Here is a 23,610-nt window from a genome sequence, read left to right on the forward strand (position 1 = left end):
ACTCATGAGCCACCAAAATGGCTGGTTTTACATAAATGTCAAAGCCAGAGGGCTTTACATTCTTTTTGGAACAGCCCTTAAAAATGTGACTAAGACATTGGTTGCCAACTTACAAATAGTTATAACTTTAAAATGCCAAAGTGAGTTGGCTCCAGTTGCTCATAATTTTTGTCAAGAGACATTAAAGAGTGAACAGGCATTTCCCAGTAGCAACATTTTTGAACCTGCTCATCTAGGCTGTATGAACAGTGTTCCCCAGTTTATTTTGACATACCAGACCCCACTTCCATCTGCAGAAGGGACTGGCTCCCAGTTTCCTCCTAGTCCCCGCTGGCTATAAACTCGCACAGAGCAGCTGCAGTCAAACAAATATTTGGCTTTTAATTTCCTGCGGGTCAGGGCCCTACCATCCTTACCGAGTAAGGCTTCACACATCTCCTGTGGGGAAGGAGACAGAAAAAATCCCCATCATTTCCCTTTCCTCTACCTATAACCTCCCTGTTTCCCAATTCATTTTGAGTGAAACAGCCCCCTTGATCTGACAGCAGATGATGCAAGTTTACTCAGCAGTATGGCATACGGGTGTTTCTGTTACGTGGCCACCCATCAGGCTGCGTGCAGGCAGTCGGCACCAGGCTGCTGCATGGGTCCCGTCACGCTTCCCGTGGGTCCGCAGAGATGAGGTTTCTGTCTCTCTGCAGGGAAGAACCTTCTCCCTAGCACTGTTTAAACACAGACCTAAAGTCAAAGTCTCATTTTCCTGTCCATCCCACTTTCTTCACAGCCTGCTTTGAATGCTGGGCACCTCCACCCTGCAGCTGTCAAGACTATGCACAGATCTGAGCTCTTCTTTGCCTGAGCTACCCCTTCCGCTAAATTAAACTCGTCTTGGGTTCAAGCTCTGTTTCGATGCTTCTACCACACACTGTTTCCGAATCACACAGAACTCAGGTGGGAAACGTTTTGCTCCAGTCAAGCCAGGTCTGCAGCCAACCCACACCAGCAGCAGGTCTGAACTGGTGCTTCCCACTTGAGAAGGGGTGTGAAAGCCACAGTGTCCCCTACCCTCTGCCCTTCACCCAGCCTGGCTTGTGTTAACGGATGGCATTGAGCAGAAAAGTGAGAAGAAAGTTAAAGACAGAGAGATGGGAGACACTTGGGTTATCTGAAAGCAGACTTGCGGACGGAGCAAGCAGAGGTGGCAGCAGGGCTGAGAGAGCGCATGGCTGCCTGCGGCCGGGCTGGGACACAGGGAGCAGCTCGGGGCCGGCAGGCAGGGACTGCACGGAGACGTGGTGCATGCCCATGGATTGGCAGGGACATCAAACTTCAAACAGGAGGTAATATGTGGATAAGGTGAAATGGGTACGCACATTTTACTGGACTCCAGCTTTGTTAGCTTCATACAAGGTACAGGTTACCTTATCCAATGTAATACTCTGGTGGCTTTTGAGATAGATGTACCTTGGAGCACACTACCAGGCCAGCCAGCAAAGGAAGTACCAGCAGGAGGGGGCTGGTTCTGTCGGGAGGCAAAAGCTCCATTTGCAGGCTCCAGTCCCCCCAAGAGCGACGCCAAAGAAGCCACCACTTCTGGAGCTGAGGCACCAGCTCCTCACATCGCTGCTCTGGGCTCCAGGGTGGGCGGGAAGCACTGCTGCCCTCCCCAGGCGAAGGACAGGCAGCCTGCCTCCCTCTGCTGTTCGGCTGGCAAGGGAGGGAAGGAGCCATGAACACAGGAACAAATAAATGAACTGTTGTGCTTTCAGCGCAGATATTCCTCCAAGTCTCTTAGGCTGACAAGTAGGGCAGTCCCAGACAGTGTCCTGTAAGGTGCTGCTATGTGCTGTAGCTTCCCTGGGCTGTCTTGAGACATGGGTCATCTGCAGCACCAGATGCAAATCCAAGGCCATGAGATGCAAGGAGTCCCCGACATTATTTGGGATGTTATTAAGGAAGACTTCTGGGTAGAGAGCTTACTACAGGGACTGAGTATTCCTGGGATATGCAACAGCTGAGCAGCAGCATTGAGGATTGTAGTTCTGAGTGAAGGTACTTCAAAGCCAGGAGGAAAGTGAGTTAGACATCCTCTTGCTTCTAGTTAGCAGGAAATTTCCATTTGCTTTCCCTAAGGCTGTACTACATCTATCTGTTACTCTACTCAGAGATCTTTCCTGGCAAAATACAGTTCAGCATTATTTACATAGAGCAGATTTCTGGCACATTGCTCTGTTTGAGTGCAGAGGAGGGAAAATTCACCTAAATGCCACGTTCCTTTAGTAAAAAGTAAAGCATATTGTAGTTGGGTACGAAACTGATAAGGTGATTATGTAGAAGCTTAATTCTGATCGTTTCTGCAACCCTAGAAATACAACAGCTTAATCCCATTTTGATCTGAACCTTCCCATACTGGCTAGACCTACTCCAGATTTTTACTGAATCAGCACAAAGGCACAAGCTTGTCAACACTGCACTTCAGTCAGGAATGGCAAGATAAGAAACTGGTTTGTACCAAATTGTTTTTAATATTAAGGTTATGTTGCTGCCCATAGTGAATGTGATATCTGCTTAATTTAGAGCTCATCTTCTCATTCAGTCACATGTGATTTAAATCATTTATTTTACTAATACCTGTGAGAAAAAAATCTTACAAGTTTATCTTTTTCTTTACAGTACCCTTTAATTACACTGATAATGTCAAATTCATAGCAGTGTTTGTCTGATTATATTCATGTTAAACAGTGTGTAACTGAAATGTTCAGAAATGTTTTATAAAATCATCATTGCATAAAGCTAAAGTAAGCAACAAAGTTCACGGAAGAGCAAATATAAGAGAAGGAACAGTTTACTGTTGTCTTTTTAAAGATTATCAGTTGTGTATCAGAAAAATGAAATGTTATTTAGCGTCAATTTCTAGTTGGATATATATATCATTCTTCAGCTTCTCCAGGAGTTGTGGATCCAGTGACAACTGGATCAAGGACAAGGATGTCCTTTCAGTTTCACTGCTTTCAACAGTGGTGAGACTGACTTTCTCAAGAATTCAGGGATTTTAATTCACCTTGCTGGATAAGGGCCCCAGGGTTTCTCCTTTGACAAACCATGTCAGTAATCCAACTGGGTTTCTGCTGAAGGAATTCTTGGATGAGACAAACCCCAGATATTTGGTGAAATATTCCAAACGTAGGGAACTGATGTTTCCTGATCTTTGCTAGCTGGAAAATCTTTGACAATCCTAACTAAATGTGGTGGCTTCAAAGCTAAAGTTTGAAGGTGTCGTGGTTTAAGCCCAGCCGGCAACAAAGCACCACACAGCCGCTCACTCGCTCCTCTCTCCCTGGCCCTGATGGGATGAGGAGAAAATATAAAGAAAAGCTCGTGGGTCAAGACACGGACAGGGAGGGATCACTCACCAGTTGTGGTCATGGGCAAAAAATACTCAATTTGAGGAAAAAAAAATCAATTTAGTTTACTACCAATCAAATCAAAACAAGGATAATGAGAGGTAAAACCAAATCTTAAAACACCTTCCCCCACCCCTCCCTCCTTCCCAGCTCAACTCCACTCCCCATTTGCTCTACCTCCTCCCCCACAGTGGTGCAGGGGGACAGGGAATGGGGGTTGGGGTCAGCTCATCACACCTTGTCTCTGCCGCTCCTTCCTCCTCAGGGGTAGGACTCCTCACTCGTCCCCTGCTCCAACATGGGGTCCCTCCCACGGGAGACAGTCCTTCATGAACTTCTCCGGCATGGGTCCTTTCCACAGGCTGCAGTTCTTCACAAACTGCTCCAAAGTGGGTCCTTGCCGCAGGCTGCAGTCCTTCAGGCACCGACTGCTCCAGCGCAGGCTTCCCACAGAGTTGTGGCCTTCTTCAGGCACAGCCACCTGCTCCGGCGTGGGGTCATCCCCAGGCTGCAGGTGGGCATCTGGTCCCCCGCTCCCCTCCAAGGGCTTGGGAGGGACAGCCTGCCGTCTCACCACGGGCTGCAGGGGCATCCCCTCCTCCCCTGCTCCTCCTCCCCCTCCTTCTTCACTGACTTTGCTGTCTGCAGAGGGGTTTCTCACAGATTCCAGTCTCCTCCCCCACTGCAGGTTTTTTCACCCTTTTTCCACCATCACTGATGGGCTTGGCCTGGGCCGAGGTGGGTCCAGCTTGGAGGCAGGGAAGCTTCTAGCAGCTTCTCACAGGAGCCACCCCTGTAGCCCTCTCCACCACTACCAAAACCCTGCCACACAAACCCAAAACAGAACAAGAAATCATTGAGGAGTAAAAGGTCAGCTGAGTTTTCTAACGCTGCTCTGGTGATTTGAAAAGTGTTTCTCATATGGTCAGGCATATACAGTTGTAATGACAACCAGTTGGTATCCAATTCTGATGCAAGGCAGGTTCATTATACTCTAGCAGCATGCTGAGAGTTGTTTTGTTACTGGTTTGAAGTGATGTCTTCCATTTGTTCAGATTTTGCATGTACACTGGACTTGATCAAAGTACTTCCATATGTTTCTTTTCAATTTCTCCTTAAAAACTACATTTCAAAGCATAGGGACAGTAAGTTACAGTGTAAGTATATTAAATTTGAGAGAGAAGAATAGAGGAGTTAAACTGGAGTACTACTGAAAGAAAGTTGGCAGCACTGTTGTAGTGACCATTCATTAACTCAGGAAATGCATGCTACACCTCAGAGAATGTTAAATACATTAATAAGACATGAACATGCAAGGCTAAAGTACCTGAACAGCCTTAACTCAGGTGAGCTGAGAATCCCCAAAACCATGACATGATTACAATTCTGGTATTTTAGCATTTGTGAACCAGACTAGATGCAACTGATGTCTTAAGACATTTATTTATAACTTTTCATGGGATCTCAAAAGATAAGGAGTAGGAGAAAGCAAGGGAGGAGTTTCACAGCAGGTAGACTCTTTCTACCTAGCAAAGGTAAAAGCTTAAAAATAAGCATTTCAGGGTAGACTTGGAAAATGGTCAGGACTGGATAAGAATGGAAGGATAAAAGACTTAGAGGCTGACACTGGAGATGCGGAGGCAGAAGTTGCTTGGACAGATGAAACGGAGACGACAAGAGAACAGGGGATGGCCATGGGTAGGACAGCAGGGGCAAATGTGTTTACCCCACAGACGGCAATTCCTTAAGGACCTTAATATTAACCACAAGCATGCTGAGTCTTTGCAGTCTTCTTCCGGCAATGAATCAGTGTGACTTCTACTGGGAATGTGTATTTTCTTCCTTCTAGCAACTGACCCGCACAGAGAATAACAGATCCCCACTGCTATGATCAGTCAGCCTGGGGCGAAAGGACCTCAGTTGGGAGTCTGGATCCTGTTAAAGCAAGGTGGCCATCAGTCTGGCTCCTGGTGGTGAAGCTTCTCTTCCTGATGGGTGTTTGCTTTCCTAAAGAGCCAGGAAGTTAATTTTGGAAACAAATCATCCTGAGAATAATGTTAACATCTGTATGAAGTTCTTAAAAGAAAGGATGTGCCAGCTGTCGATGTTGTGGGACGTAGACGCCTTAGTGTACAAATCTGGGGTTTTCTATGTACCATGCAGAAGCCAGCAGCATTGAGAGGTTTGGGAGAAAGGTATTCTGTATTCATCTCAGGACCCACGTGCCTGAGTCTTGCTGAGGTGCTGATGTGCTGATGCTCTAGTCAGCAGCTTCCCAAATAAATACCATCAACATGGCCTATTAGATCAAAAGGGTTAGATTTTTTTCCAATAGTGGAGGCATACTCTGGTGTTTTGCTGGCATGTCTTTTGATCTCTGGGAAAAGCTGAGGAGTACTAAAGGCAACAGGTGCTACACTCTCTCAGAACTGTTTTGTTCATTGCTAGCCACCAGCCTGCCTCAGGTGCTCTTGACAGGGATACACACACCTCTTCCAAGTGGCATGTGCAGGTTATCACCAGCATTCAGCTGCTGCTTGTGTTCAAGAAGGTAAGCTCCTAGACATGTGTAGGGACAACCAGCCAGACTTGTGTGTCTGGGACCAGGAAGAGCAGAGTCCAGGCATCAGATTGGAATGCGGAAAAAACATGGCCAACACTTTGAATTTCCATTATGTTGGAAATTACAATACTTCAAAAAAAATGTTTACCTCATTTTCTGAAATAAAACTGTTTTAACAAAAACATATGAAAAAATGTAAGGCTGTTGAGCTTTCACCCCCACGCCCTGCGCATGAAGGTTATCTCTAACATCATCTTCAGCTTTGCTCAAGTACAGGTTTCTTGTCGGTGACATTCACACACCCAAGCTGCTAGAGGCAGGGCATTTTTCGTTAGCTGGCTGGATGCTGTCACCAGCGATTAGACAGTGCTGGGCACCACAGAAATGTGGAGTGCCTTCTGCACCTGCAGAGGGGCCAGCAGGTAACTTCAGCCACAGGCTGATCCATGAAAACAGAAAGCTGAGTGGTGTGTACCCAGGCAGATGGAGGATCTCCTGTGTGTGTGGCTGTGGGGAAGGGCGGGCAGGTCACAGATAGGCTGTGTGCATTTGTCTTGCCCTGGGGCAGCCTGTGCTGGGCAATGGGGCTGTGACATACACTGTGCATCTCCTCAACCACCGACTCACTTCCTTCCCATCTCCCCAGCTTCCCCGAGGTAATCACCACCTGCACCCAACTCTCCTTTCCAAGTACATAATTTCATAATTTAAGAAATTCCCAAATCCTACATATCCAAAGTATGATTATGTTAAACACCCTGGATATGACAGCATTTCCATATCAGTGAGGTATTTTAGGAAGGAATATATTGCTCACGTGTTAAAAAAAAAAGCCTTAAGGTTTGACTTTCAGCTACATGTACCAAGATGTAACAATCAAAAATTGTCTTAGCAAATACAAGTCAAACTGACAAATTATAATGTCAGTAATATAATAATATTGACCAGAAATGTCTACCAAAGTTAGTGACTTCTTGTTGGCTTCAGACTCTTCCTCTCCTGGTGAGGGCTGGCAGCAGTCCCACCCACACAGATACCATCTCAACCTGCAGCAAAATAGCAACAGCTATTTCTCAATCCCATCTTTCTGCTGCTCAAGCACTGTCACAGATGCAAGGTCTTCAAGGCAACCAGGCAGCAGGGATTAGGGAAGAAAGTAGATGTGCTATAAGTATAAAGCTCCATCAGAAAAATGCCTCTTGTCACGAGTTATTTCTCATAATGGAAACCACTTCCAAATCCCTCAAATTCAGCCAGCTGCTGTCAGAAGTGAGGCCGCAGCATTCTTACAGCTGGAGCAAGTAAAAGTTAAAAGTTTTGAATTGCTGCAGTTATAAAAATGGAGAGATTTTTCTAAATTCCTCTTCCCCCCCTGACCCCACCCCTGTACATACATTAGTAATTGAACCTGTATCTCTCTGAAGAAGTTAAAATAGAAAACAAACTTTAAAAAATATTCATCATAATTTGCCATTTCTGAGGTTACTGCTGGGTGGAAATGAGAGACTAGCAAGTTGTTGACAGGTACTGTTTATTCAGAGAACTTCTCCCATACAAAAAAGTGATTAAAGTCAGTTAATTCCTTTTTTCTTAATAATCTTTCATGTAACCTTACTTACAAGCCTGGTTTGAATGTCAATTTGTCTTTTATAGCCACATACGTTTCTGCTTCCTTTAAAAAACACATTTCGTTTGCTGACCTGATTATATCGCCAGTGTCTGCTGCAACTTTGTTCTACTGCTATCTTCAGAGAAACAACTTCAGAAATAAAAACGTGCATATTAACAGTGATGGAAAATAATTTCAACACAGTGTTATTTGCATTAAAACAAGTTGTACCCTTTACCTATACACAGGATTACTATGTCGTGTTTAGTAAGGACAAATGAACATCTTTGTTTAACTATTCACAGGGTTGTTGTGTCCTGTTCAGTAAAGACAAATGAATAGTGGAAGGTAAAAAATAACAAGTTCATGGTCCTGAATTCCTTCCTTAGGTCAGTATTACACTGAATTCATGGCAGGGACAGGCTTTTTGTCAGTTATGCTGCTGGTTTTCAGGAGTACAATAAAACTCACCTAAAGTGACTTCCTTTATGCTAGGGTGCACCTTTGTTTATGCAGCTGTAAAACGAGAAACACAAAACTATTTAAAGAATTGTATTTTTATTAATTTACTAACTTTTATGAAGCCCTTCAGCAACTTCAGACAAAAAGCCCTGGAGAAAGATGAAGGCACACGGCTTTGGAAGGTAAGGCAACTCCAACAGCTTCTGGAATACGAGAACAAGACATCCTTTAGGAAACAGGGGTTTTCTTGGTTGGTTTGGCAACGCTGGTAGAGTGATGAAGGGAAGCACCCTGATCAGACTCCCTCAAGGGCTAAGGGCTACCCGAGCTCGGCTAAAGCGCAGCGCACCTGCTCTGCAACTGCACCTCAAGTAGTGCAATTAAGGCATGGATTTTAAAACGTCGGGTTTGACTAGAATTAGATTTACGTGTATCCACACACGCGAGTCACAGGACCGATGCCGCTCTTCGAGCCAGCGACCGGCAGCTCTCGGCAGCGAAGCCAGCGAACGGCCGCGCCGTGCCCCGCTCTGCGCCCCCGCGGACGGGGCCGGGCGCCCCTCCCGCTCCCAGCCCCCGAGGGCTAGCCTGCGAGGTGGAGGGCGGGAAGTGAAAAAGACGGAGAGAAGGGAGAGATCCGGGGCGAGGGCGGGGGGAACCCTCTCAAGCGGGCAGGCACGCCGCGTTGACTAATCTGCCTTGGCTCATCCCCGCGCAGCTGGCCGAAAAAGCCCTTTCTGGCGCGGCGGTGGCAGTCCTCCTGGGTTTCCCTAATGATGCATGCCGGAGAAGCATTCCCCGAAACCGAACGCGAACTTTCTCTGACAATGAGCTGAGGCTGGTCTTAAAGCCTCCGCAGCCGTGACTGCGCGGGGCGGCAGGGCTGGGCTGGGCTGGGCTGGGCTGGACTGGGCTCGGCGAACCACTTTCGCGGGACCAGGGAGTACCTGGTGGGGACCGTGGCAGAGGCGTCGGTGCCGGCCGCCGCCCCCGGAGAAGGGCCTCCGGAGGCCCCTCGGGGCGAGGGAGGCAGCGGGGCCATACCTCCTCTCGCCAGCCTTCCCCGCCGCCCCGGGCATCCCCGGTTGCCAGCGCCTGGGCAACCAGGCCAGCCTGGCCCCCGACGTCCCGGGTATCTCGGTGCCCGGCGCAGCCGGCTGCCGTGTCAGCTAGGGTGTCCCCACGGCAGAGCAAGTGTCCCTCGTCTGCACTCCCCGCAGCCTGCGCAAGCGAAGGGGCTCCCTAGGGAAAGCCGTTTGTAAGGTAAAAAGTTCACCTTCGAGAGGAAAAGAAAAGAAAAGAAAAGAAAAGAAAAGAAAAGAAAAGAAAAGAAAAGAAAAGAAAAGAAAAGAAAAGAAAAGAAAAGAAAAGAAAAGAAAAGAAAAGAAAAGAAAAGAAAAGAAAAGAAAAGAAAAGAAAAGAAAAGAAAAGAAAAGAAAAGAAAAGAAAAGAAAAGAAAAGAAGCTGTAGGCGGCACAGGGAAATGACCACCACCCGCAACCCACTCCCGCGCTAGCGTGTTAAAACGATGCACGAGTGATGCCCCTGCGACCTCAGCACGGCGGGTATGAGCGTCCACACCGGGCAATCCACCTGCAAGCGCCCTGAGGGACTTCGCCTCGCCTTTGAGAGAAAATCGCGTGTTACTGCAATAGTCCACGCTGAAGGTGGACCCCACGCAGTTGCGGGGAGGGCTATTCACACTTGTTTCATGCAAGATCGGCTGTTGTGGAGGTTTTTGTTTTCTTTTGTTTTGTTTTGGGTTTGAATGCTGCGTGTGATAATTATTTATTATCCCAGTTTTCTTTTCGAATTAGTGACACAGCTTCAAGTCTGAATAAGTGTTATTTACAGTTCTGGAAAGAGGTGCATGAGACGTCCAAATGAGTCCCGGTTATGGAATTGGAAACCTTCATTTCCGTAGGCGTACAGGTACATATATGAAGCCAGCTACGATCTGAAGCCCAGCAGGAGAAAAACAACGTGTAAAGACACCATGGATAATCACAAGGGTAACCAACCTGTTTTTCTAGTGCTCCCGAAGCACCGGCATCCCTGTCTTCAGACCTGTCCTCCGTGCCTTGTCGGGTCACGTAGCGGTGCAGGAGAATTAACCTTTGGCTTTTTCTTACACAGTCTTTTGTGGCTTGGTCATCTTTCTTCAGATCGCCGATTTACCGCGGGGATCCACCTACAATTTCAGCCTCTGTAACCACGACGAGATACAAGAGGATCTCCTAAACGTTTTGGATCCAGACATGACCTTTAAAAAAGAGGTTGGTGGTTTCTCTGGTGGCATCGGAGGGAAACTGTCGGGACGGCACTGCCTCCACGATTTTACCCTTGACCGCCGGCAGCTACTTTCTGAAAATCTCGATTAGCAAGCCGGGAGTTGGCTAGTGTAGTAAACCGGCGCCTGTGAAACGGGACGGGGAAGTTATCTCCTACTCTCCTCCGGCGACCTTCCTAAAATGTGCTTCGCTGAAGCTGGGACTGGCAGGGACGGAGAGCAGGAGCCCGGGCGGCTGCTGCCAGAGCGCTACCCGACTCTTCCCGGCGCCTTGCAGACCCGTAGGACTGAAAGTCGCTTGTGTAATGCTTCACCGACGCTGAAGATGGTGTCACGGTTGCAAAGGTGATAAGTGGTTTAGAAGCTACGCGGATGGTTCACACGCGCAGCCGGCGCTTAGCGGAAAGATCAGGCGGCGGCTTGCCGGGACGGCACGCCGTGCGAGCGGACCTGCGGCCGGACCGGGGCGGAGCAGCCCAGCGCAGCCCAGCGCAGCCCAGCGCAGCCCAGCGCAGCCCAGCGCAGCCCAGCGCAGCCCAGCGCAGCCCAGCGCAGCCCAGCGCAGCCCAGCGCCCCCTGCCTCGCACCGCCGCCGCCCGACTCTCGCCGCCGCCCGCAGCCTGCGCCGCCCCGGGGGGGGGCGGGGGGGGGCGCAGACCGGCGGCGCGCCGGGCGGTGGAGACGCCCGTGACGGCGTGTCCGAGGCGGGCTGGCAGCCGGCGACGGCAGCGCCGGGGTCCGTGGCTTTAACGAGCATCCCCTGTTGTTGTTTCCCTCCAGGAGCTACAGCTCGATTTTCACACCTGCGAGGACGCGCCTTCCCCGCCGGCGGGCCCGCAGCAGTCCGAGGTTCGCCCGGGTGCACGCATCCTCCGGCGGCTAGGTGTCATTCCCTCTCCATGGAGGGAAAAAAAAAGAAGGGTGTAGGAAGGAGGAGGAGGGAAGGGGAAAAGGGGGGAAAAGGGGGGAGAAGAGGAGGAAAGGGGGGAGAAGGGAAAAAAACGGGGGGAAAGGGAGAAAAAGGGGGGAAAGCGGGGAGAAAGGGGCGGGGATGGGGAGCGAGAGCGGAGAAGGGGTGGGCGGACGGGCAGCCTTCTTTTAAGGATGCTTGGGGAGGCGCCGAAGGGAGAGGGGGGCTGCGGGCTGACGGCTCCGCCGGGGCCGGCACCGTGACCGTCCATCTGCCTGCAGGGCTCCCGGCGGGCGGAGCGGGCGGGCCGCCTGCTGGAGTGCGTCCTGGAGAGGGCGCGGGGCTGCGGCGAGCGGCCGCCGCTGTGGCGGAGCACCCTCTTCGTCCTGCAGCGGCACTGCCCCGGCTACCGGCCGCCACAGGTGGGTGCGGGTGCGGGTGCGGGCGCGGGTGCGGGCGGCGGGGCAGCCCTGCCGCGGGGAGGCCCGAGGGCGGCGGCCGGACGCTAACGCGTGTGCGGTGGCAGGGCGCCGCGGCCGGGGAGGCGAGCCGAGGCCCGTGCGACGAGAGCAAGGCCCGGGAGCTGATGGCGGTGTGGAGAAGCTACTTCAATTTGGGATAGGTGGCTTTTGGGGGGTGGCATCTTATTTTTTCCCCCCCTCCACCGGACTTAGCTGCTGAGTATTTATTGTCCGCCGTGCAGTCATCGCAATGAAATCATCCCGCGGGTTGGTGGTTGGTTTTTTTTTTTTTTTTCCTCCTTAATGTAATTTATTAAAAAACGAACAAACAAACAAAGAGAAAAGTACGTGAAGTACAGAGGTTGTTCGCGCGGGTGGCCGGAGCGCGCCGCGGCGCGCCGCTGGAGGCCGGCTGACCGAGCGCTGGGCTGAGCTGCCTGGCTGCGTGCCTCCGCGGCGGGGCTGCCCCGCCGCCAGCGCCTGAGCCGGGCCTGGCGCTTTGTGAGGGGAAAGGGGGGGCGGAAAGAAGAATAAAAGGAAAAAAACCGAGCAGCGGTGGCTGCGGGGAGTGTCTGTAGAGGCCCCTGGCGGCCGCCGCGGGGCCCGGGGGAGGGGGTCGCCTGGCACCGCGCCCGCCGGGTTGGCGGCGCTGACACTCCCCTCCGCCCTTCGCCGGGCGAACCCGCGTCCGGATCGGGGCAGCGGGGCGGCATCCCCGCCGGCCGGGCGCCGGCACCGGCCCCGGAACCGGGGCGGCCGCGGGGACCGCTTTCGGCGGCGCACGCCGGGGCGGTGAGGGGGAGGAGCGCCGGGCGGGCCGGCCGGAAGCGGGGGGGAGGGGGACGCTTCCTGCGAGCGGACAGCGGGCGCGTGCCGGAGCGATGGCGGGGGAGGGCGGCGGGCTGTTCGCCGGCTTCCGCGTGCTCGGCCGCTTCAGCGGCCACGTCCCGCACGTCCTGCGCTACCACGGCCGCCACCGCGAGTTCTACCTGGCCGCCGCCGTCGGCCGCAGCGTCCACACCTACAACGTGAGTACGCGCCCCCCTCCCCCCCCTCCGCCTGGCCGCCGGGCCGCTGGCCGGCCTTGGGGAGGCCGGGGCCGCGCGGAGCGAGCCGTCCGGGCGCGGGGCAGGGCCCGGCCGCCGCGCCTCTTTCCTCGCCTCCAGCCCGCCCCACCGCCCGGCCCCCCAGTCGTGAGGCGGGAGCATGCGAGGAGGGCCCCGGGAGCGGGCCTCGGCGGCAGGCGGGGCTGCTCGCCGGCGGGTGGCTGGGAGGAGGGGAGGCTGCTGGCTCAACAGGCCAGAACGGGCTCGCTTAGCCGCGTGGGCGGCCCTGGAGGGTGCCTGTGCGTGTGTGTGTGTCCCCTGGCGGTGCGGCACAGCCCCTCCGTCGGATGGAGGGAGGCGCGCCCGGGGGCTGAAGCTTTTCCTTCTTCGCTAGATAAACCAAAGCTCAGCCGCGCTGTGGGTAGCTGCGGCTTAGGGTTTGAGGGCTGCAGCTTTGGGCGACGGTCCATTAGATCGTATTAAAACATCCCTTGCACGCAAACAGGTGAGCGTAATTCAGCTCTGCAAGGTGAAAGCCCGTGATACTGACTCTCTTCTCGCTGTACGAAAAAAGCGGTTTCAGTGTAGAGAAGCAGTAACAAAACAGACCTGAATCGAGCGAGTACAGTGAACAGCAGAGTGCAGACGGCGTAGACCTTCCTGTGCCTTTATGGTAGTCTTTTAGCATTCAGTCCTCTCGACTTTCTCCACAGACTTTGAACTGAAATAGTAATGATCATCACTGGGCAAAGGTGACTGTAACTGAAGCAAACTGTCTGTGAACGGAGATAAGATAATAACATAGTGTGTTTGTAGTGGAAATAAAGTAGAAGCAGAGACAATGTGAAAACAAATTTGCCCAAGCTCTGCAAGGTGTCTAAACGTGTGCTTAGTTTCCCATGCTGCCTTAGGGTAAAGTACATAAAGAAGCACAACTTACTGTTGCTGAATCGTTGTCTTTCGGCAAATATATTGTCCCATTCCTTTCGACTTTCCATCTGCGGGCTTTCCTGTCGATACTGTTGTAAACTAAGATGAATAATTTTTCTGTCTTGTGAGGCATGCAAATTCCTTATCCAGGTTGGTTCCTAGAATTTTGAATTTCTGTTTATAGCAAATTCATTGCAACCAATCACTAAAAATGCCTTTTTAACATTTTCATTGCAGGTGAAGAAACTTGGTATTGTTGCTGTGAGTAAGTATGCACAGATTGTTCATGTCTGGGTGTTTGGGTTTTTTTTTGGTAACACATCTGACATCTGCACTTGATTCTCAACTCAAAAATGGAAAATTAATTGTGTGTACTGATAGCTACTCTGAAATATGTTGAAAGAAGTCTCAGAAATATCAGATATCAATTTGGAAATAAGACTGCTGTTGCAACTGTAACTTAGTTCTCTTAGGGATATACCTTGTGAACCTCCTGTCCTTGTCATCTTGTTCTTCCAAGAACACCCCTAGGCCTTAAGGAGTGAGCGGTGAATAAAGCTGTTAATTCCAGATCCCTTTTTTTGTTGTTTTTGTTGTTACTAGAAGGCTGTGTTACAGGAAGAAAACAATTACAGGAACAGAACAGGTGTGGATGGGACTAGAAGTCTTCAGGGAGTGTTAAAAACTGGCTGGACCACTGGATACGAAGGATGTGAATTGATGGCTTGCCATCCAGTTGGCAGTTGATAACAAAGCGTAGCACCCTAGGTGTCAACAGCAGGGCCCGTGTTGTTCAGCACCTTCACCAACAGCCTGGGTGATGAAGTGGCATGCACTCTCAATAAAAATTTGTAGACAATACTATGTTAGGAGGAGTAGCTGACATCCCAGAATGGCAGAGCTTCAGTCCGGAGAGGTGTTGCAAAACACTAGGCCTGGGCCAACAGAAACCCCGCCAGGTTCAGCGAGGGCAAGTGCAGAATCCTGCACCTGGGACAGAACAAGCCGGGAACTGACTGGCTGCGTGGCATCCTGCTGAAAGGGAGCTGGGGCTGTGCTGGTGCCAAGTTGAACATGGATCAACAATGCAGTAACTGTGGATAAGGCAAGCCGCGTACTGAGCTGTGTTAGGAATGTGGCCAGCAGATCAGGGAAAGCTGTTATTCTCCTGTACTTTGTGCTGGTGAGGCCATACATGGACTGCGATACCCAGTTAGTGTGGTTCTCCCCCTCCCACCACTCACTCCCCTCTCTGTTTCAGGAGGGATGCTGAGGAACGGGGGAGTGTCAGGGGGCCTACAGCACACAGTATGAGAGGGGTCATTGATGTAACGGGATTTGTTCGTTCTTGCAAAGGGAAAAGCATGGGGCAACCTAGAGGCAGCCTGTCGTCTGAAGGGCAGCTGCAAAAATGACAGAGCTGAATTTGTGGTAGTAATGGTAGACAGAGTAACAAGGGGCAACAGCCACAGATTGCAGCTGGAGAGGGTTGCAGTGGAGGTGAGGAAAAATGGCCCTAAGAGGGAACTGTAGTACGGTGTAGAGCTTGAGCAATCTCCTTCCCCAGAAGTTTTCAAGACTCAAGTGGGCATAGCTGCAGTTATCCTGATCCAGTAGTGGTGATAATCCAGCTATGGGAGGAGCTGGGTGGCAGGTTGAACTAGATGATTTCCAAAGGTCCCTTCCAGCCAGCGTTTAGATGATTCAGTGAGATGCACGCTGTCTTGAAAAGCAGCTTTTTTACTTCAGTAAACCACAAAGTTTTTACACAGACCTCATAAAGCAAAATATTCTTCATTAACAGAGCACGTATAAACTTGAGAATAAATAACTGTCACACAACTGGGACTAGATTTAGAAGATCAGTGAACAGTGACAGCTGTAAACACATTAATGTAACTTCTGTTTTCAGCTTACAAAATTGTAAAAACATTGCATGTTCTGTGAAGTCCTTTTCGGTAGGCTACATCTTCTTACAGACCTAGTCATTTAAGCTTTCTGAGAAATTGAGATGTTTACATACAAAATTGTGATTGAAAGAATAAATTATGTGCCCCTCAGTGCGGTGTTGTTGGTTTATTGATGTTACGTGGTTAGTGCTCTGAACATTTTGATTGGAGTGTGCCTAAAACTGTCTTGGCCTAAGCAGACTCACATACAACTCATGTGGAGTACCAGGTATCTGTAACCTGATTATAGACCTAAACCACTTCAGAGGCTCTATGGGAAGATGTCTGACGTGCTCAAACAAATGAAACCTCTCATAAAGTGCAACCTTTTTTATCTTCTTAGTTTAGTTCTTCCCACTGAAGCTGTGCTGCAGAACAGCAAAGGGTACAGCATTCTTTCTGACAATAATTCATAATACAAAGGAACATTGTGGGGAGGGCTGCTGGGTGACTAAGTTTGTACCATAGGTACGCTCCTACAGTCACTGATTTTTGATCTGGTGTTTCTCTGTACAATTGCTAAGCTCTGTGATTTGCATTTTTATATTTCCCTAGATTGAGAGTATTTTTCCCTAGAGTACGTTTCTCAGTTTTCTACCTTTTGGGACCACACCAGCAGCTTCTCAGTGTGGTCTGGAGCTTTGACTCTTTTACCATTTGAGCTAGTAAAGTCATAGATAACAATAATAGATACTCTTTCTGAACCAGTCACAAGGTGGGGAGTGAGATGTATTCTTAGAGCAGTAAATTCCCCGTGTCTTTAGCTGTAATTGGGGAACAGTTGCAGGAGTGGGTCACTAGCTTCCAGGTCTGCAGAATGGCTTAACTGAATAGGCATTGCTAATTCTGAGAGTTGTTATCTGTGTTTCCAGTCCAGTGGGCTGGGGGGATCTGACAGTCCAGAAGTGTTATGTTGGGATAACTTCTTCATAAGCCCTCACAAAGCTAACGCGAGCCTTTACTTACAGTGATAATTCAGTAATTTATTATTCAGTTTTTCAAAAGAACCACCTTGTGATCTGTCAATCTGATGTTACTCATGTTTTTGTTACTGATGTGATGTTATTTATAGTAATGCTTGCATTCATCTGAAATGTGTGCATGTCTCTCAGAAATTCAACAGAACATTCAACAGGAGAGCTTTCTTGGTGGGTCACCATGATAAATAAATGCACTGTCAGGCTTTCTCTCTTGTTACAAACCTGGAACTTGTTGAACTTTTCTTCTGTTTGATTAACAGGTAATGCTTTGCCACAAGACATTACATGTTTGGCAGCAGACCGCATGTTGATATTTGCTTCGTACGACAATATTCTCCACGCTTTTGCCAGGAACAAAGAGGTTTTTTATTACTTATTACTACAAAACAGTTGTGTAGTGTTTGTGTTTTCAAGGCACTTAATTTTCTACAAATACCTATTTTTGTAGATGTTTATTTGTGTACTTCAAATGTAGGGAAGCAAAAACTGTAGAAGGAGCAATAAAAAGCTTAAAATATGACACTGTAAGAGCAAATTCTGCAATGGCTGATCTGTGTTTTATGTATTAATTATAATAAGTAGTTAAAGATAAAAAATAAATCATTAATTCATGTAAATTAAATTAATTAAAATTAAACTAAATAATTAAAAATACTTAGTTACAATATTTTTGCCAACAGTTTTAAATATCAGAGAAAATTACCTATCTTCCACTTAAAGTTGTGTGACCTTTCCATGTATTTTATTTAAACTTGTTGCTGACTTGTGTTAGCTGTCCTCAAGTACTATGTTAACATGATATGCTACATGAACAGCATATATTGAAAACATTTCTATTTTGAAACTCTAGGTGGTTCATATCTATGAAGGTCACAAGGCAAGAATACACCTTCTGCAGCCTTTTGGTGATCATGTTATCTCTGTGGATGTTGATAATGTTCTTATTGTCTGGGATATACAGTCAGAAGGTGAGAGACACTTTATTTTTGTTATTACTTTATAAGACAGCATTGTTAAACAGTAATTTTTAAAAAAGTTTTTTTTTAAATGTGCATGTTCAGAAGTAGTTTGTTCTTAAAAAAGGAAAAAAATCATTAAATGATAGCGCTCAAAAGGTAATCTGAAGTCCTAATCCTACAATAATTTTTCATGAATGGATCTGGCACCACATGTAGAGACTCAGTAAGGTTCCATATAGGCCTAAAAAGATATGCTTTTACAGAAATTGCATTTTAGTGTTGCATTTTCTGGTAAAGACTGTGGTACAGCAGCTTTGGCACTGACTCTGAAATCCTGTAGTTCCTTGATACTTACTGGTCTGGGTAAGACTAAATTCTTACGAATGATCTTTTGATTGTGTCAGCGTTTCTCGTGCCATTGTAAAGTGCCTTACGAAATCCTGCTTCAGTGCCCTGGATTTTTTTCTTTAGAAAGCATCCTCATGGGTGTCACCAATGTCATTCCCTGGATGCTGGGTCTTGAAAGTCGCTGCAGACAGGCTTTAGAGATTTGAAGTTGCTATAACAAACAAAAAGCATGCTAATCGGGTGAGGTGTTTTGCTCAGGCAGGAGCAGGAATCCTTCAGAAAGATATAAATCACTACACTTTTGCCAGAATTGTTGTGCTAGGTAGGCTTATGGGGAAAAAATATACCTTCAAGCCAACAGATGTTATAACATAAACAAGTTTAGTCTGTCCTGTTACGCATTAGCTAATCCTTTAATGCAAGAAACACCAGTTATGGGATTTGTACAGAGTAAACATCAGTTCTGCCTTTACATTTGCCAAGGGATGACAAGCCTGCAGATTTGTAGGGATAGCCACACTAACAGTGTTTCTTACTTTTTTGCAGAGGAGTATCTTCAAGTGGATTTTGATAAGGCCACTTTTGCAGTTTCTGCAGTTCTGCATCCCAGCACCTATTTGAATAAAATTCTCCTTGGGAGTGAACAAGGGAGCTTGCAGCTATGGAATATAAGATCCAAGTAAGATTCTTAATAACTTGGGTATACTTCATGCTCCAAGCAGTTTCACATGCAACAAAAAATACTTTTAAGTACAGTAGGTTTTGAACATGGAATCTTTTACTGAGTCCTTTGGCACAAGTTTTCAGTTGGTCTACCTCCAGGAACAAAGAATGCTGCTGCTCCCTGAATGCTGATGCCTTTCAAGTTGCGTGTTGTTTACTCTCCCTGCAGAATGTCAGGGATTGTTCAGGAATTTATTTTTTTTTAATTAAATTTTTTTTTTAATTTCTTGGAATCACATACCTTTCCAATGAAAATAATTAAAATAATAGTAAATGCATGTTCAGGCCTTCTGCCTCCCTTCTTACAAGCTTAATTTTTTGATGATTGTGGGTCCAAGGAAGTGCTGGCAGGTAGCATGGAGGTAATTACTAGCATTTGATCCTTACACTCAAGTAAGAGGTGTGTAGATATGTAGTTGTTCCTGAGCACATCCCAATAGAGGATCATCCGTAATGGCAGTATTTCATGCCTACCATGATCAGCTGCTTTTCTAACTCATGAAAGTTACAGCTACAGTTAACTTCCCTGCATGTTAATGTGCATACTGCAAGTAGATGTTAACTCAACTTGAGTAGTTCAGTGTTTTATTCTCATGACTACTGTATATTTTCAATGATATCACTGCTAATTTTTTTGTTCCATATTCTAAGGTTTTGGAGGTGCCATACATGCTGTGCTATATAAATGAGGAAGTAGGAATAAACTAAAAATACAGAAAAGTAAATGTCTCTACTTACAGTAGTCTTATGTCTCTTCATCGCCTGTTGCAGCATCTGAGATCCAATACATCCTAGATGACAAAGAGTCTTCCTTAGATGGCTTAGTTTCTCTTTTAATTGTGTGAAAACTTACAGGGCTGTTACTGCTCTTTTAGCAATGTTGTTGGTTTAAGCACTTTCTATTTTTTGACTGTTTGTTCCCTTCATAGATTATATTGTAGATAGGTATGGGCGCAATTAGACAAAAAAATAAATTGGAAGAACTGAGGGGAAAGTCTCATGGTCTCTGGCAAGAAAGGACAGTGAGAGGTGGTAACACATGGCTGCTAGCAGTCTTTTAAGAATGACAGCCTCTATCTGTGGTGATGGAATAATTTTTTTAATCATGTCTGTTCTTAAATACCGTCTTCATAATTTCACCTTTAAGTACTGCATGACTGCCTTGTTTCTGAACTGTCCTGCTTCACATTTTGGCTGTTACCATTTCTGAAAGAAACAAGATGAGGTGTGCTTGTAATATGTGTTAGTGTCTTCATTTAGGGAAGGTACTCTGCAAATGAAGGATTTGGTTTTTATTAGAAGTTGGACCAAGAGTGGCTTTTTATGTTGATGTTAAGAATTCTGAAAAGGTGTTCAGAGCAGAAACGTATGGGGAGCAACTGGTGGAGAATGGGTCTTCCTCCCTATTCATGTTATGTAATTATGTCACCTTTTAGGTATTAATCATGACACTAACTTGTTCAATAAAAATTAACCATAAGTTTTATTCTTAACCTCACTTACTAGTATTACAGGGGTTTTTTTCCTTTTAACTGATTTATGAGGACAGAAGGCTGATGTGCTTTCCTGTGTAAGTGCATAGAAAGCATCCATTTTGTTGTGAAAAATCCCCAGGGGTTGATTGATTTATGGTTTTTTTTTGTTTGTTTGTTTTCCAGCAAACTCTTATACTCATTTCCAGGATGGCACTTAGCAGTCACAACTCTTGAACAAGTTAGTATTTTTGGTATCTTATTTTCTCACATAACTGGTCAAGAATAGCAGGCAAAATATCCTTGCTTAAAATTACAGCAATGAAGATGACTTGTATTCTCTCAGGTAATTTTAATAGCCCTCTCTTGAGCATGTTAGGCATTGAAGAGAGGTAGACTTGGAGGTTTATTATCTGCCCTTCCTCTAGTCCTAGTTCCGTTGCATTTAGCATCTTAGCTATCTGGTGTTCATCACAGTTGTAGTGTTTTTTCACTGAATGATGTAATGAATCCACAGAAACAGTTTGTTTGAAAGATGCAAGTGTATTGTGTAGCTTCTGTTACACTGGTAGCTTTTTGCTAAATTTATTTTGCTTTGGAGGTTACTAAAATGTAGGTTTTACTAATTCAAGAAAATATTTTGTAATTTTATTTGCTGTATTTTTGTAGATATAAAACTTAATTGAAACGTATTGGTAGCATTGATGACAACTTTGAAAATGGTCTGCAGTTGTCCTGGATAAAACTTGTAAATATGGGGGTCTGTGGCAGGGTATGTGTATAATGACCCACGAGAACTACTGAAAACTTAGTGAGGTGTTTTTCAAAGGAGTTCCAGCTTCTGGAAACAGAATTGTTTCATCCAATGGAGACTAAGCACAAAATCTTGCATCTTATTTTTTGTGCGTTAAGGTAATATAGATGTCATGTGAGATGCCTGATTTGTTTCTTTTTTATTTGTCCTGGACTTATATACATTGTCTTGTATGTATTGGTATTACTAGTGTAGCAGCAAGCTTTTCCTTTTTCATTTCAGTTGCTGTTCAATTTTTCTTGCAGGCTCCAGCAGTGGATGTTGTTGCAGTCGGTCTTGTATCTGGTCATATCATTGTACACAACATTAAGTTTGATGAAACTCTGATGAAATTTCAACAAGATTGGGGTCCCATCACAGCAATATCTTTTCGTACAGGTAAGTCGTAGCATTTTTAGTGAAAATATGTGTAAAATCACTAAAACTAAGTGGAAGGTAGGAAAATATGTTTTGATAAAATGTTTCAAAATCAAAATTGGGGCTGAGATTTTTAGTTTTCAAAGGCGTCAGATAATCTAGAAAAGTTACCAATAAGTAAGGGACATCATACATCTGCATCATACTGGCTGTTTTGTAGCATTTTCTTGTGTACTGACTCAGTGTACAGGAAGTGTGACATACAGTAGGTACTCCTTTTCAAAGAAAAGTAAGACAGTTTATATTTACAACATGCCAAGAACTAACTAACACAGTACGCAGTTACCAGTTACTGTGGAGAAATCAGTACACTGCAAGTTAGCATCCAAACCTACTTGTCAGTAGTGTCTTCACCCTCCAAAACAAAGTTAGAATGTTAATAGTTGGGTGACTACTGAATGGATGTTACTGGAAAACACTGTTTATATTCACAGCTTTTTTTTCTGTAACGAGCTTGTACTAATTACTAAAGCTAGTTACTTTAATGATGATCGTGCCTACAGAGCTGTTGATACTGAATCTGATCTCTCATTTGAAAAGACAAATTTGGAAATCTTAACAGAACATAGATTGATGCAGACCCTGTTGAGGAAGAATGCTCCTGGAGAGACTTGTGGAAAGACTTGTTAGAAGTGGAAAGAGTGCCTTTTCATGTCAGCCATTTAACTCAAAACCTTAATAAAGTTAAATAACTTCCATTGCCTGCCTGAAGGTGTGGCTTTCAGAGATTCTCTAATCTCTCTCTCTTCCTGTCTTTAGAGGTAGGAAATTTAGTGTAAATATAACCTGGTTGGTTTGAACTCGGGTACTCATGTTAGTCTTTGAGTAAAGTGCTCTTCATTTAAATTAAAATGAACTTGGCATTTACTTACCTGTGAAGCTTTACCAAAAAAGAAAACGCTAGGCCTGTCTGGTTTAGTTATCTATGATGTGTGTAATTGCAAATTGGAAACTGGCTTTTTCCTGTTGTTGGAGCGAAAAGATTAGTTACCAGTTATGCAGGATATTTGGTAGAATTTTATCTTGATATGGTAAGTTTTAAAACTTGAATATTTGTAGTACGTTTTTACGAAGTTAGTATGATGTGTTTACCTCTTTAATATTAGACAGGATAGAGCAAATAGAAGAAAATTAGAAATTCTGTGAGCTGAGGTTTTTATTACTTCTTAGAATGATGGAATAAGCATATAATCAACTTTTGGAATTTGTTTTTGCAAGCTCTGGAGCCAAAAACTTGAGAGGTTTTTAAAAAAGGACTGGTAACTTCTAGAGTGCTGATAGAGTAGCTCTCACATCCTGAAGTGTGCAGGCTAGTAAGTTTGGGGGAGAATCTGGGATGGAGAATAACTTTTGAAAATGGTACAGGTACAATATTTCTTGTGCTTTCAAGCAAAACCTCCAGCATCGGCTGCTGGATTTAGATATCTCTGTTATTATCTGATATGATAACAATCCTGTTTTTATTATCAGTGAACTTTGTTTCTTTTCCGCTTGAAATACTAGAATATTTCAGTTAAAACATCCTATTTTTAGAATCAGCTTGAGTATTTTTTTTCTTGTGATTGTAGCCTTTTCTTGCATCAGTTTTAAGATGTGAGAAGTCAATAAGGATGACCTGAATGTCAATAAGCAAATTTTTTTTTTTTTTTTTTTTTTTTGAGTAGATGGACACCCAGTAATGGCAGCTGGTAGCCCAATTGGACACATTGCTTTGTGGGATCTAGAAGAGAAGAAACTAATGTGTCAGATGCAAGAGGCCCATTCCACAGCAATAGCTGGTATGTCGTTTGTCCCTGGAGAGCCACTTCTTATTACTAATGGTGCTGATAACGCTATACGGGTAAGTTACAATAGCTGCTGCTATGTGCTGTTACTTTTTTTTTTTTTTTTTTCTCTTGTAGTCCTCCAAAGTGTAAATGTTTAGTTTGGATTGAAGTAGCAGTTCTCAAATGAAACAAATACGACAAAACTCAAGTTACTGAAGTTGCCAGCTCTCAGCTGATCTCTAGTGGGGCAGTTTAAGGATTTGCTACCATGATGTCATTGCTTCATTTATTGCTTCATGACAGCCTTGGAGAATAAAGCTTTGGATCCGCTTTTCCAGAACCACACTTTATATCCTGGTGCACGATCTTAAATCTTGATCTATTTTTATAATGTTCTGGGTCATGAGCAGTTACTGTTGATAAGTCCCTTGTGCTGCATGTCCTCTGATGCCATTAGCCTTTGGTGGCGGGGTAGAATGAATAGTGGGAAACTGTCAGCTGCTGTGG

At 46.1% G+C, this 23,610-nt stretch overlaps 1 protein-coding gene across 3 annotated transcripts in view; it reads left to right on the plus strand.

Annotated features, from left to right (window-relative positions):
* Window positions 1–10,281: 10,281 nt before the first annotated feature.
* The window catches only part of WDR36 (WD repeat domain 36), a 36,392-nt gene continuing 23,063 nt past the window's right edge, over window positions 10,282–23,610 (plus strand). The window contains exons 1-10 of one of the 3 annotated variants that reach the window (XM_069776851.1): window positions 10,282–10,314; window positions 11,109–11,177; window positions 11,520–11,660; window positions 13,913–13,940; window positions 16,865–16,965; window positions 17,455–17,572; window positions 18,458–18,590; window positions 20,293–20,347; window positions 21,166–21,298; window positions 23,002–23,177. In XM_069776851.1, coding sequence (XP_069632952.1) covers window positions 10,297–10,314; window positions 11,109–11,177; window positions 11,520–11,660; window positions 13,913–13,940; window positions 16,865–16,965; window positions 17,455–17,572; window positions 18,458–18,590; window positions 20,293–20,347; window positions 21,166–21,298; window positions 23,002–23,177 — 972 coding nt within the window. In that variant the 5' untranslated portion in view covers window positions 10,282–10,296. Of the gene's footprint in view, window positions 10,315–11,108; window positions 11,178–11,519; window positions 11,661–12,533; window positions 12,728–13,912; window positions 13,941–16,073; window positions 16,093–16,864; window positions 16,966–17,454; window positions 17,573–18,457; window positions 18,591–20,292; window positions 20,348–21,165; window positions 21,299–23,001; window positions 23,178–23,610 lie in introns of those variants that run through there. The other 2 variants (XM_069776852.1, XM_069776853.1) reach the window with 2 other exon arrangements.

This window comes from Haliaeetus albicilla, chromosome Z, assembly GCF_947461875.1.
Source record: "Haliaeetus albicilla chromosome Z, bHalAlb1.1, whole genome shotgun sequence".
NCBI classification, from domain to species: Eukaryota; Metazoa; Chordata; class Aves; order Accipitriformes; family Accipitridae; genus Haliaeetus; species Haliaeetus albicilla.